The sequence below is a fragment of the Manis pentadactyla genome, chromosome 9 (genome assembly GCF_030020395.1).
Source record: "Manis pentadactyla isolate mManPen7 chromosome 9, mManPen7.hap1, whole genome shotgun sequence".
Taxonomy (NCBI): domain Eukaryota; kingdom Metazoa; phylum Chordata; class Mammalia; order Pholidota; family Manidae; genus Manis; species Manis pentadactyla.
In genome coordinates, this window is record NC_080027.1 from 29,346,127 (window position 1) to 29,361,138 (window position 15,012).

Consider the following 15,012-nt stretch of genomic DNA (forward strand, 5'->3'; position numbering starts at 1 on the left):
GCCTTACCCAGTGAGTTTGCCTGTCCTTCCTGTCTCCATCCTCAGTGAGCAGCAGACACCACCGTCCCCCACCTGGGCTTCTCCTCCTCATCTTCCACCTCTTACCTGTTATGAAATCCTGCCCTGAACTGGCACAGTGTCTCATTTAATTCTCACAACAGGGCTGCAAGAAAGGTATTAATAACTCACTGTATTACCAGGGAAGACTGAAATTTGGATTAAATAACTTGGGCTAAAGTCAAACATTTAGCAAGAGATGGAGCCAGACCAGCTGGTTCCAAAGCTCCCCACGCCCCGCACCCTCTGCCTTCCTGCCCTCACATCTCCCGCCCAGCTCTCTTCTCCCACCCTGGCCCCTTAGCCCTGCGCAAGGAGGACCTCATGACCTCTCAGTGGGGTCAGCATGCCCCCTTATCTCTGTGTCTTCCCAGCTCTCCACCCCATCACTCACTCTGCTACCAGAATAAACTTCCTAAAATACATGCCACTTTTCTGCCAAAAGTCCCTCACTGGGTCCTCTGCCCTTCAGACTGTAGGCTCTTTACACTGGCATGTAAAGGGGGCCCCCTGGACTCCACCCCACCTTGTCTGGCCACACCTCACCCCTCTTCCCAGACTGCCGCTCTGTTTATTTTCCTGCAGCTCCAGGAACGCCCCTTCCTCGCATTCCATAGCCTCCTCCCTCCCTCCAACCCGTGCCCCAGGCCCTCTGCTCATCCTGCCCCACACCTGTGAGTCTCCTGTCCTTGAGCCTCACTGCCTCTGCCCCCAGCAGAGCTGCCTGCCCCGTGGAGGCCTCCCGCCCACTGAGCACAGACCTCTATTTCCCTTGCCACAGTGTATGGCAGCTGCCTTTTTATTTTCTTGTGTCCCCATCAGACTGTGAGATTCTCGTATTTGCTTTTGTAATCCAGCAGGTGAGGCAGTCCGTGGTCACAGTGGACACGTAGAAGTGTTGGCTGAATTGAATTTTTATATCATACCAAGGATGGTTCCTGACACAAACAGGACATCCTGCTGGACACATTTCTTTAATAATTGAAATGGAAATATCAGTAAATAATTGTGATGCAGTGTGATATATGCTATAGTAGAGAGACATCCAGAGTATCGAGGCAGCCCAGAGAAGGGAAGAATTGGAACCGTCCTGCAGGGAAGGAAAGCGATGGGACAGGGCAGCCTTCCTAGAAGAGGTGACAATTGAGCTGGGCCTTACTGTTTGAGTAGGAGTTGGCGTGGGTGAAAGGGGGCCTTCTAGGCACTGAGCAAAGCCATGGATCTGTGCGAGGGTTCACAGTGGCTGCGGAGCAGCAGGATGTGCTAGGGTGTCAGAAGACGTGGCCAGGGCAGAAGGTTGAGGCCAAAGTGAATCCCACCCAAGGAGATCAGACATAATCCCAAAGGCAGTGGCAGCCGTGCAGGGATTTTCAGGAAGTAAGTGTCCTGCACGGATCTGTGTTTGGAGCGATATGGAGGATGGACTACGGGAAGGAGAATAAACCTGCAGGAGGTAAGATCAGCCCCTGTGGGGTCCCGGCCAGAGGTGGCAGTTGTAATCCCAGGGAGAGAGGGCCTGGCACCGAGTTCACCCAGCCCACCTGCACATGGCTCTTTCTGTGGACACCTATGTCTTCCAGAGTGAGCTGCACCTCGGTGGGGAGGGTGGGGTGCAGAAAGATAAGGTCTCTGGTCAAATAAGTGTAGAAAATACTGGGTTAAACAGGTTTCTTCATGCCCAATTTTTCAGAACCTTTTGTGTACATTGCGTAAGTTACACATAAAGATTCAGAATTTCCCCAACATATTTGGCCATGGAAACTCTTCTGAGAGCATCTCAAGGGACTAGAGTTTAATGGAACGTGTGAAATAGAAGCAGAGACCTAGAGCTTTCATAATTCCATCAGCTCTAGTTCCTGGAAGGAAAACCTCAATCAAAGCAACAGCTTTCCTCTGGGGATGGCGGCTGCCCTCGCTGGCCCTCTGCAGGCCTGAGCCGGCCTGGTGGGGTGTTTGTTAGGGGAACAGAGTGGGCTCCCATGGAAATGTGAGTGCTGCCTTTAGTCATTTGGTTTGGAGACAGGCTGAGCAAATCCACCTGCTGCTCCCAGGTCTCTTGTGTTTGTTCAGGCCTGAAAAGGTCAGACCCAGGTGTTTGCAAAAATGACAGGTCTTGACCTATGGAACAGAGAAACCAGGTCTGCAGCCCCTGGAATGTTTTGCTCTCACCACGTCTGTCACGCAGCCTTCCCAGCTTGGGGGGAAGGGCAGACAGCCACGTCAGAATCTCCTTGCTCTGGGGAGGTGCTTCCCCGGTGGCAGCTGCCTGGCTCTCTCAGTCCTGGCCTGGGTCTGTCACACTGTCACACATGTCACTGTTTTTGAGCTTCCTCTTGCATGAGTGCTGGTGTGTTGCGGGGAATGTTTAAACATCTACCCATCAGCCTCTGGTCTCTGCGTGAGCCCTGACCTTGGAATGCCCTGCAGGCAGCTCCAAGGCCACGTCCCAGCTGAGTCCCAGAGAAGAGAAGTCGGGCAGCTCCGTGTGTGGCTCAGGGAGGTGCCTCTCTCTCTCCAGGGCAGTAATTTGAAACATCAGAGTTTCCAGGGCTTCGGGATGAAACATTCAAAAGTGCAGAAGGGGACAGATAAGCAGGAGCCTCCCCGGTGAGGAGTGGCTTCTGGCAGGAATGAAGGCCAGCAGTACCAGCCAGCATTAAAATCAGGAAACTGTCCAGAGCCCTGAGCAGGGGGCCCCTGCTGCTGCTCCGGCTGTAGGCCCTGGAGCGTGGCTGCCCCAGCCCTGCTCACCCAGCTAGCTGGTCTGCTGTTCCAGCTCGAAAGGACTCCCAAGTACTGACTGTCCAGAATTTCCTGTTGCATGAGGCTCTTAGGAAGAACGGTCCGACCTCCCTACTTTGGACCTGCAGAAGTATCTGAGTGAAGCGCCTAGTGCATCTACTCCAACCCTACGTAAAATAGCTCATGCTGCTCCTCCAGCCTCTCAGGGCAGGAAACTGAGGCCAAAGCTCATCGCGGGGCTCAGAGCTCACGTCAGCGACCAGACACGGTTTTCCTGTCTCCTGGTTGAGGATTTTCCTCACCACATGGCACTCTTTCTCATTGGAGAAAGACATGCGCTTTACTCTCTACTTCTTTTTATCTTTTACAAATTCATATTGCTGTTGAAACTACACTAAGGGGAGTTCAAGGGTCAGGCAGATCCAGATTCAGCTTCCAGCTCCACCGCTTTCCCACTGCAGTCGAGTAAATAACCCTGGGCAAGCGACACCCGTAGCAGGATTCCTCCTCTGGGATGGCACCTGGTTGGTAAGATCGTGTAAATCACTGAGATTAACATATGGAGGGTTCATCATAGGCCCAGCAGGTAGGAAACAATCAAGTTCAGCTATTTTTGTTACCGTGATTAGTAGTCATAGTATATTAATAAATGTATAAGGCAGTTATAATTAACATTTAAATTGGTATCTTGTGAAAACCCATTACCTGTATTTGGATGAACCTGGGTGAATTGAGCAAGGTTCTTTTTTCACCTAAGCCATTTAAATTTTCACTTTGAAATTTTGTTTTTGTCTTAATTGACCTTTAATTAGTTTAAACAAGTTTGCAGGCAAACTCACACTAGATTTCCACCAACTCCTTCATGTATCTGCCCCTTCCTAAAATATGTATTGAGCAACTATCGTGTCAGCTCAGGGAGCTCAACAGATGCTTTTGGATGAATGAGTGGACAGATGGACAGATGGATATATGGATGGATGGTTGCTGGTAAGAGAGAGACTCAAGTAACTACCCTTGGTTCAGACTGGTTCATAGTCCAGATTCATGAAAAGCCATAAGGAGGAAATAGTGAAGAGCCCCAAGGTCTCAGTGGGGACAAAGAACAGGTGTAGTGGAAGTGAGGGGGCCAGGAGGAGAGGCTGAAGTCAGAGACTGAAGTGGACAGTGTGACGCTCTGGAGTAGGAGTGGTTCCCACGAGGAAAGGTCCAGGGAGCGGCCAGGCGGGTGGGTGTCCCAGTGGATGGGGGTCTGGAGGTCCCTAAGTCCAATAAAATCTAGGGACTCTGAATCCAGGTTATTGGATGGGTGACTCACATAGCCTTTTATGCAATTCCAAGTTAGGATTAAAGTGGCCTGAATTAATGAGCTCTTACTCTGTGGCTCCTCCAAAATCCCTGGGGAGGTTCTTTCATATAAAACTGAATTTAATATGAAACATTCATAAGAGTGTATAACAATAATACCTTAATTAAAAAAACTGAATTTAATATGAAAGAGTAATAGTGCACTGACAAAGATATTTATTTGTAATTCCTGCCTTATTTTTTTACCTCAGAGTAGTGTTGCTTAAAGGTCAAATGCGTGTGTACATGTGTATGAGAAAGGGAGACAGACACAGGAGAAGTGCACCACGTTGTTTTTGTTGTCTGACCTTTCCGGCATTTTAGCTCCAGGCCAGCTGTGGAGCAACACAGGGAGTCTTGTGAGGATTATATATAACAAAATGTCACCAGCAACCAAAGACGTTCTGTTCCCCCCTACAAACCAAATACTTGAAATTCACATCCTGAAAAAAATTCACAGCACATTTTGGCAAGCATAGCATTATATTTGTGCACGGACAGTTTTCAGTATCATTTCTGGCCATTGTACAAGGAGAAAGGGGATGATGGGGGTGAGCCCCCACCCCTACTACCCCCACCAGCACTTGCTCTGTGACTGTGAATAAGAATTGTGACCAGGATGGCACGCATGTTCAGCACGTTACAATTTAAAAATCGCCCCCAGCTTTTAATCCACACAGCAGCCCACTGCAGTTGGCTGGGCTGGTATTATGCCCATTGACAGATGGAAAACTGAGGCAGAATAGAAAAGTGAAGTGACAGGTGCGAGACCACTGAGCTGGGTGTGGCAGAGCCAGGTCAGGCCCCCAAGCCTTGGGAGCCAAGCCCAGCGCCATAAGCCCTGGACTGTGGCCACACCACCACCTCTCCGTTTCTGCCCCTGAACGTGAGCCCATCCTCCCATCCTCCCACCAACTGCCCCAGCTCTCGAAGGTTCTGGAAGAACCATGGTAGAAGCAAATGCCTGCCCACTCACTGGCATTTCTACTGTATAGGGTAAGCCGTGTGCAAAATTACAAGGTTGAAAAAGATGTTTTCTGGGACATTCCAGTGCTGCTCACCCACTCCTAGTCACCTAGTCAAAGAGCCTCATCAGAAAGATGTCCCCGATCGCACAAGAAGCCCACCAAGTGTGTGTCCCACCAACATTTTCTAGCAAGATTGTAAATTTTCCTTCCCACGGCCAGTCCTAAGCCTCCAGTTCACACCAGGTTGGGAATGGCAGGCCACTTCTCCTAACTCATGCCCTGTTTCTCCCCAACACTCCTGGCTGATCAATCAAGGCATTTTTTTTTCCCAGTGATCATGAACTCAGATAATGTCAGTTACAACTGGACCCATGAGATGAAACCTACTTTTTATCTGTGTATTAAGTAATTTGTAATAACTCATACCATGCTTGCTTCCAGAAAGACTCCAGTAAGAGACACAATACAACAGAACTATCACAACCAGGATCAAAAGCAGGACCAAAAGCAAGACTGTCATTAGGGGGAAGGTGTGTGCAGAATGGATTGGCTGGCAGAGCATGCTGCAAATGAGCAGAGAACTTAGATCTCGGCTTCCTTACAATGTTAACAGGAAATTTTGGGTATAAATCCAACCCTTATGTTGGAGAAACAAAACTTTTTCCTGACCCTGAAATCTAGGAGGCAGTTTTAGTGTAGATTTTAAATAAGGCATATCTATCAGCTTATGGGCCTGGTCTTCACCATGAAGGCGCTGTTTCTTGGAGTTCTCCAGACTGTCAGAATCGGAACAGTGTGGGAGCTTGCTTGCAAAGCAGATGCCTGCATAGCCTGTGACCATGGGTAGTAGTTGCTACTGTGTTGTGTACTTGAAGTTTGCCAAGAGAGTAGATCTCAATGTCTGCACCATGCACAATGTTAATGGTGTGAAGTGACTGATGTGTTCATTAGCTTGACTGTGGTAATAATCATTTTGCCATGTATACATATTTCACAATACCCATTGTACATCTTAAATATATACAATTTTTATTTGTCAGTTATACCTCAGTAAAGCCGGAGGGAAAGAATGCAGATTCCTGAGCCCAGCCCCAAACTCACTGAGTGAGGATCCTGGGAGATGCGCCTTGTGATTTGCATTCTGAGTCTGCTCACTGCAAGTTAGAGAAACCCCTCCCCAATGTATTAGCAGATAACAGTGGCTTAATGTAGTGGCCTTCCCCAGCCTTGCTTGCATCTTATCAAGGGTCAGTGTCTCAACCCAGAAGAGTCTCAGGGGAGAACTCCAGGCCTCAGGACTCCCCCCGGGGAGATATTTGGGGGCTACAGAGGCTCTGCAGGCCCCACTTGGAGGGAAGCTGGGTCTCTGTGTGCATACGGGTGTGCAGTAAGCTTTCTGCTATGATTTCAGGTGGCCACAGGCCCCAACTCAGCCCATCCAGCACCCCCCAGGGTCTGCCATCCATAGCCCATGGGAGCCCCAGGACCACATTAAAGACGTGGGCTCAGGTGACCACCAAGCCCGGTGTCCCATCCTCGTCCATAATGCAGCAGGCAGAGCCCAGGAATCTGGGAGCCAGCCAGGTGGCAAAAACCCCAGTGAATGAGCCATGGCCCACTGCCCATTCCCTGGCCGGCGTCACTCTGCTCCCGGCTCCCGCTGGGATCTGCCAGAGCCCGGCCTTGGCCTTGGGGAGGCAAACATGCCTTCTTTCCTCTCCTGCCCAACAGGTTTGGAATAAATTGCCTGATCCAGTTTGAAGACTTTGCCAATGCCAATGCCTTCCGCCTGCTCCACAAATACCGCAACAAGTACTGCATGTTCAACGATGACATCCAAGGTAGGTGTCCACCCCTCAGACAGAGCCACGGAGGGCCGCCGCCCCCACAGCTCACCTGGTGCAGAGCAGGGCCCAGCCTCCCCGGTTTGCTGCCAGCAGCTGCTGGAGAAAGAGCATTTAACTTGGATGCAACCCCCACTTGGCTCATTCTTAGTCCCGTGACCTTACGCAAGTCCTTTAACGTTGCTAAGACTGCTTCCTCATGTATAAAATGGAGATCATTAACTGCTTCAGAGGAAAGAAAGAATTATGTGATTTAATATACAAAAGAAATAGTAACAATGTGGTCATTTTCTAGCTAGTTGAACTTGAGCAGATCACATCTGAACTGCAGTTTCATCATCTCTTTAATGGGGATGAAAGGAGCTTCCTTGGAAGATGGCTGGGAAAATTTAAAGAGCTGATTATGTGGAAAGTACTGGCGCATGGCACTCATCAGACCAAAGCATCCATCACCATTAAAAAGGCCTTCCCAGACAAAGTAACTAGCTCTTGGGGTTTCCAAACACAAAATGTATACCTGCCAGGGAATCAGGACCCTCCCTTCTTTTAACGTGGTTGGAACGTGTGCTACTCAGAACAATGACCCTGAAAGACACTGGCCCCAGGGCCCCAGAGCAGTCCACCGCCACTGGGAGGCGTCTCCCACTCAGGGTCCACTTGGTTACCCGGTCTGCGGACCTGTACGTTCTGAAGACAGTCGCTTCTTGCCATGGAGAAGCGAATATGTGAAACCCGGCTCCCGATGCAGGTGTTCTCAGTAAGCAGCCTTGGGAGCTATTCCTAGTATTTTATAAAGCCCAAGAGAAACCTCGATGACATGTAGGTTATTATTTAACAAATAAAGTATGGCAAGTAAAATCTTTGCAAACCAAGGATGCAGGCCAGATAGAGAGAATAAGTCAGGGACAGGTGTTGGTCCTTGGGAGTAAAAGATTGGCCAAGCTCTCATGTTGCAGATGAGGCCCAGAGGGGTCACAACTTGTCATCAGGTGAGTTAGAGATAAACTGAAGAGGGCTCAAACCCAGGTATAATGGCTGAGGGTTAGGGCTGTATGTTTATTATACTTCAGGCACTGTTCTAAGCACCTGTGAGGCATTCCCAACTCTGTCTTATAAATGAAGAGACTGAGACATGGAGAGAGTAACATATGTAGCCAGCAAGTTGACATTTGGTCCACTTTCCAAATGCATAATTACTCACTATCCTGTTCCCAGACCTTACACGCCTATGACAGAACTAAATGCCTCTTCCTTCCTTGTGTTCTGCGTTATGGCCTAAGGAGACATGATAGGTGTTTTTCTGTGTGCTGACCATACATTTTCAAGAAGCAGGAGAGCATAGTTAAACATATTAGACAATTCAGATCAAAACATAAAACTTCAGTGCCTGCAGAGTGGGCACCCAGAGAGGGGAGACCCAGGAAGGAAAGCTGACACATGGCAATGCCCCAGCCTGTCCCCATTCTGTCCCCCTGCCTCTGATGCATGGGCCTGGGGACAGGCACTGGCTGCTGGCCAGCCTCGCCCAGACAGGTGGGCCCTCTGCTCAGACAGGGCAGCACAGTCCAGGAGCACCGGCTGGGGGAAGGAATGTTCACTCGGCCTGCGGCTCACCTCCCTGCCAGCCCATTGGGATACCGTGGGACTGCAGCCCTGGAGGAAACATCTGCCCACTGACCCCTGACCAGCTCCCCCGTCATGACACTCGCCCGTGAGTCAGCAGCGGGACAGCCAGACCCCCGAGCCGATGGGCTGCCAAGGCCAGAGAGTGGAAGCGGAAAACAAGTCCGTGTGGGTGGCACACCTGGTGCACGGACTCCAGATGTGCAGCCACACACACAGCTATACATCCTCCTAAGCACGGGCACGTGCAGCCCGTCTGCCCTCCCACCCGCCACCCCTGGCCCCACGCTGCCGCCAAAACGCACCTCTGCGATGAACTATGGCTCTCGGCCCCTCTTCATGAGGAAGCCCACACTCCCCATGGACATGTAAGTCTTCAGGGGTCTGTGTACTTGTGCCCTACCCCCACCCCCATGGATCTTGCCCTCTGCCCTCTGCCCCAACCTTACTTTATTCCCATGACCACCTTCCCCACCAGTTCCCACTGCATGTGGAAGTTCTGCTCCCAGGCTGGGGTCACCTTCCCCATTGGCTTTGCCCGAGTCACCCCTCCTCACCCTTCCAGACCCACCTCCAGGGGCTCCTGTCCTGGCGAAGGCCCCCCATCAGCCCCTGCACCTCCCATCTGACTTGGGTGCCCACCAGGTGTTCCCACAGCCACCTGTGCCCCCCTCTGTTTCCTTACCACACTGTACCCCAAATGCCTGTCGCCCCAGTAGATGATAAGCTTCCGGAGGCAGGAGCTGTGTCTCCTCCCCCTATTCCCAGCACAGTGCCTGGCACGTTACAGATGCTTCACCAGTGTTTGAAGGATGACTGAGTGAAATCTGCAACACAAATGGACATGCTCAGAGCACACCCCCCGGCTCCTGTGGGCGCGTCCACACTGGCCACCTGCCCCTGCAGCCTCTCTTTTGTTCAGGGCCTCATACATATACTTACATAGACATGCACCACACGTGCTCATACACAGATGTATATACATCTTCACGTGTGTAACTCTCATGTACATGCACATGCATGACATTTTAAGTAACTCAGTTCATTATTGAATTCATTGTTTTTATGTCAGGCTTATAGTCAGCTCCACCAGAGCCTGTTTTGCTCGCAGGCAAAGCCAGATGGAATACTTTCCACAGCAGACAGAAGAGGAATTTCTCATTCTTTTCTCAGAAATTAGAGACTAAACTCATTCATCCTGCATGTATACAGAGAGCTGGCAAATATACCAGTATGTCCGGAGCCCCGTGATACCAAGTCTGTGATGGGGACAGCCTGACCGTTAGGTGTGACCATATGATTAACAACAGTAAAGAGGTGGGCGCAGAGATGCACTGCCCAGATCTTCCTTCAAGAAAAGCCTTGTTGCTCCAGTGGCCGGCCGGCTGGGTGCTCAGCCGCATCAGGCCGAGCCTCAGCTGCAGAGAGCCGCCTCGTCCGCCGTCCTGCCCCGCCAGGGGCCCCTCACCCAGTGAGGAGGACGTATGAAGGCCCACCGTTTGGGCCCAGTGCAGGATGCCCCTGAGGGGACATTTAACTCCAGAGCTGCCCTGGGGTAGGCGGAGGCTTTGGGGACTGCTCGGCAGCCATCTTGTCCCTCGGCCCATCCTGCTGCCCTCCCCTCCCGTCCACAGGTGCTGATCCCAAGGGCTCGTCTTGATAGCATCCTGACCCTCCGCATGTCTCAGCAGGTGTTTACCAGGGAATCTAGGCTGTGCCAAATAATAACACTTTGCATGCACACCAGACTTTAGGCTGGAGAGTGTTTTCCATCCACACTGTCTTACAGCTTCCTTGAAGCACCTGGTGGGAGGACAGACATTTCTGTCCCATGTCACTGAAGAGGAAAGTGAACTTCAAGCATTAAGTTTTGCCCCAGGTCACACAGCCAAGCAGGCACAACGCTGGGGTAGAACCTAGTTATTTCTGACTCATAAGTCTCCATTCTCTCTATGACGTCAGGCCGCCTCTTCTCCCATGAGCCTTCTTGCCAAGAATTAAATGCCAGGCCTCACCTAAGTGTGGGGTCACTGCTCTCCGGCATCCTGCTGTTCCCTCATCTTTCTGGCCCCCTCCTCAAACTCCCAGTTTTCAGACCCAAAGAGGAGGCCCCAAGAGGGGACGGGGCATGCCCACAGCACCACTGGTTAGCGATGGGTTCGGACCAGAAACCTATGACGTGTGTTCTCATTGCCGAATGGACAATTAGAAGACCAGTGGGAGATTCCAGGACTAATGGAGCAACATGGAAGATTAAGCTCATGTTCAAATTGGCCTCTTTACCTCCAAATACAAAGTAAAGAGGAATGAAACAAAACCGCACTGTCATGCGTAAAAATAGAAAAGGAACACCTACACACACACAGTCAGAGGGGGCAGGGAAAGGGGGAGATCACAGTGGTAAACAGACACCAAGACCATGCCACGGGGTTGCTGAGGACAGGCCCTGTCCACTCCAGCAGGACCTGTGGGCAGAATCTACCTGGAACCCCACACGTGGCAGGGGCTGGGCCCAGGCTGCCCCCGTGAGAATGAGACTGGGGCCGTGCTGCTCACTCTGAATGCCAGCCTAGCTTCATATCCCCCAGGGAACAAGGAAAGATAAGACCACAGGCTTCAGGATCCCAGCAGACTGAGCGCCATGAGGGCAGGGCTGTGCCTCGCCCTGAGCAGGAGCTCAGGCACATTATCTGAACTGTCTCCTGTCCAGTCCTGCTGGGCCACACACCTGGGAATCACTGGTCCCGCGGGCCAGCCACAGGGTGGGGCCTCTGGAGTGCTGAAAGGGTAAAATGCTCCACGGGACTGCTGGTGGTCTGCTCTGCCCCCACCCAGCTCAGCCTCAGCCACTCCCGGCCGGTTCTCAGTGGGCTGGGCTGCCCATGCACTGACTCACTGCTGGCAGCCTCTTCAGGAATTTTGGAAAAGGCAGAGGCTCAGGTGCCTTTTGTTGTTTCAGCTGGGCCCAGGGAAGCCCCCCTGCCCTCAGGGTAGGAGAGGGAGAGCTGGAACAGTTCTGGCAATAGGAATGGTCATGCTGAAGGGCAAGCCAGCTGTGTCCTTGCAAAGGAGCTGGGTCCAGGACGCTGCTGGCCTAGTGACTGTGGCTCCCCACCCCCACAGCTAGCTGCCTGCATCATGTGGCTGGGAACAGGAAAGCCCAGCTGGCTTGTCAGCTCTAGAGCATCCTCCTACCCCACCAGCCCTCCCTGGACCTACATTGCCCCCAAGTCCTGCCCCATCCCTGGGGCAGACCCAGAGACCCCCCCACTTTTGTGCTTCATGGCTTTGGCCAGGTGGCTGAAGTCCTCACAGCTTTCTTCTTCCCTGTAAAGTAGACGTAATAGTATTAGCAGCCACAGCTGACCGTCAGCTGCACCACTGGAAGGCCCAAGATGCTCTCCTAAGGCCAGCACCCACTCCAGTTGGCTGGAGCCTCCACCCACCCATTAGGCGTTTCTGTCATCACCCGTGCCTGTGGCACCAGGGTGGTCTAAGGATGGTAGTGACATCTAGGCAGCAACAGGCATGTCACATGCTCAGTGCTGGCCCCTAGTACCCGTACCTCTGGTGGCACTCAGTAGGCTCCCAGCACATGGTGTGAGAAGGAGGGAGGGAGGGTTGAGACCAGGACAGAGTGGCTTTGGTGGAGGTGAGGAGAGGCACCAGTGTGAGCGCAGGGCACCCGGGGAGCCTGGGGAGGGAGGCGGGGACCCTCACCTCTCCCCACGTCCCACACGGACCCTGTTCTTCCAGCCCATTGAATTACCTACTGTCCTGTGAATTCTGTGCCACCTCTTTGTATGTGCCGGTCCCGCTGCCTAGAACTGCCTTCTGCTCTTGGCTAATTGCTGAGTCTCCCTAAAGGCTCAAGCCTCACCTTCTCCAGGATACTGCACTGAGGGCCATGCAAGTTCTGCAGGCACCTAGATGAGCCCACCTTCCCCAGGCCCAGGAGGGACGTTGGGCAGCATCACCCACTTCACGCAATACTTCAGAGTCCCCCAGGGCTCAGAGGCCACGAGAGGGAAGGGGCGGATGGAGAGGAGCGGCCCACCTCTAAAGGCTTTGTCCGGCTGGCCTGCCCTGTGTGCAGACACAGGAGGGGTTCCTGGTGCTCAGGGGTCTGCTGTCCCTCCCCCCATCACCGCTCACCGAGCAGCAGCCCCTGGCCTTTCAGTTCTCCCCTCACATGAAACGTCCCTTGGCCTCTTCACTTTCTCTCCCCAGCTGCCAAAGGGCTTCGTTCTCATGAAGGGCTGCCTCTGGCTGTTCTTCCACACAGGGCTGATCCCAGCGCTCAGGTTTCCCTGGTCTATTGCATCTGCTCCTCCTGGTGCCTCTGAGTCTGCCCCTTAGCCTGTTGCATCAGGTAAAACCCCAGAGAAGCCGAGAAGATGGTACTTATTCCCTCCAGTTCCTTCCAAACTATGGCAGAACTGGTCTAACCCCACCTTCTCTATGGGCCAGGAACTGCCTTCTAGAGAGTCCAGGGAGTCCAGAAAATTCCCCCTTGTGGCACAGAATTAGGGTGGAAGTCATCTAGAAGGTCTTTGCTTGGTAAGGGAAACTGGGATTTTCTGAACATTGATGCTGTGAAGTCCCTGTGAACAAGACAGCTTCTTCACCATCACGCTACATGCCTGAGGCCTGCAGTCCAGCACAGACACCCAGTGCACGCTAAGGAGCAAACGCGTGGTGGTAGCCAGCTCCTGTGTGCAGGGAATTCTGTGGACCGTGGAAGCAGGCCTGGCCTTGTTGTAGCGGACACCCCGTCCCCGTCACGGCCCCAGCTCCCAAAGCCACCGGGGGCAGACCCTGACTCACCCTGACTCCCTGTCCGTGTCATGGCCTGGGGTAGCCGCCTTGCCTAACCTGCTAAACAGCTAGCTCTTTCCCTTTTCCCCCTAATCTCTTGTTCAGCATGGAAATTCCTTAAACTCTGCCAAATACAACTATTAAAAGCAGAATAGGAACTACATTTTCAGCCTGTCCCTTTGTGCTGTGTCCTCAACACACAGCCTCCAGTACGCAGTCTGCAGCCATTGTAACTATGGAAAGCTCCCTCTGAAAAGGAAAACTTGGTGTTTTTTCATCACGAATGGGAAACAGTCATGCAGTCGGCTGCCAGTGGTATCTGCGGGCACAAACCATGTTCAACACATCTCTGGGCTTCTCCAGGTGTTTATCTGCCGAAAGCTAAACAGCTACCTTCCTCTCCATTTTTAAATCCCAAACACATTACCCAAGAGTCCCCAAAATGAAAAGTAATGATGAAAATAACTTTACTGCCAAACTTTATAATATGGGGCTTCAGAACTGCTGTTTTTCCTCTTGTGTTCTGGTCTAAAATGAAGGTAACTTGCTACTTGAGAGGAAGGTCCCAGGAAGGAGACCACGAATAACTAAACAGGGTGCAGCCAATGAGTGTGGGGCTCCAGAAGCCAAGTTCGGAGAGTGTTTCCCAAAGCAAAAATGAGCTACATATCAAATGCTGCTGGGAGGTCAAGGAAGAGGAGGGCTGAGGGCTGACCACTGACTTGCAGGGTAGTGGTACTGGTGACCTTGACGAGAGGTGGGGACGGTCACTTGATTGGACTGGGTTTCAAGGAGACTAAGAAGAAAGGAAATGGAGGTAATGAGCATATTTAGCTCTTTGGAAGAGTTGGCTGTGAAGGGAAGTAAGAAATAGGATGGGAACCTCAATGGGTCAAGAGAGGCTTTTTTAAGATGGGAGCTTTATGACATATTTGCATGCTGATGTCAGCGATTCAGTAGAGAGGGAGAAGTGGAGGACGCAGAGAAAAGGGGAGACAATTATGAGACAAATTCCTTGAATAGGGGAGAAAAATGGCAATTCAATCATACTTACTTCATGGAGTTGTGAAGATTAAATGGGCAAATGCAGGTAAACACGTATGTAGTCCAGAGTCAAGGTCTTGGTGAGAGTGATAAATAAATAGCAATTGCCCTTATGTCCTTTCGTTGAAATTTTTGATTCTTTCCTATCAGAGTTCCCCTTGTTTTGTGTTCCCCACCCCTTCCAGAATCACAGGTGAACATTTACCTCCACTGCCTAAGTTAACGTCCCTCTACCTCCACTTCCGCCTGCCCCTCAGTCCTTCCCCGGGGAACCCCCGTAGTGCCGCTCCTGCTGCCGTCAACTCCAGAGTGTGGAAAGGCTGTCTGAGCTTGTAGACCATGAGAGGGTGAAAGCAACTCCCCAGGTTTTCCCGCTTCACTTCCCCTGGGTGAAGGATGCAGGCAAGCCACTACCTCTTTCTGGCCTCAGTTTCCTCATCTGTACAGTTGTTGGATGTCATACTCTCCAGTCCCCATACAGCACTGAATTTCTGCAGGCAAGCCCAGGTTCTAACCACAAGAGGTATTTGACACCCAAAGAGGAAAGACCCATCAAAAGTGTGGCGTCTTTG

General features: G+C 51.8%; 1 protein-coding gene across 6 annotated transcripts in view; it reads left to right on the top strand.

Annotated features, from left to right (window-relative positions):
* Window positions 1-15,012, top strand: part of ME3 (malic enzyme 3) — a 171,566-nt gene that overhangs the window by 143,462 nt on the left and 13,092 nt on the right. For all 6 annotated transcript variants that reach the window (XM_036906976.2, XM_036906978.2, XM_057507156.1 and 3 more), the window contains one exon: window positions 6,843-6,952. In XM_036906976.2, coding sequence (XP_036762871.2) covers window positions 6,843-6,952 — 110 coding nt within the window. The remainder of the gene's footprint in view (window positions 1-6,842; window positions 6,953-15,012) is intronic.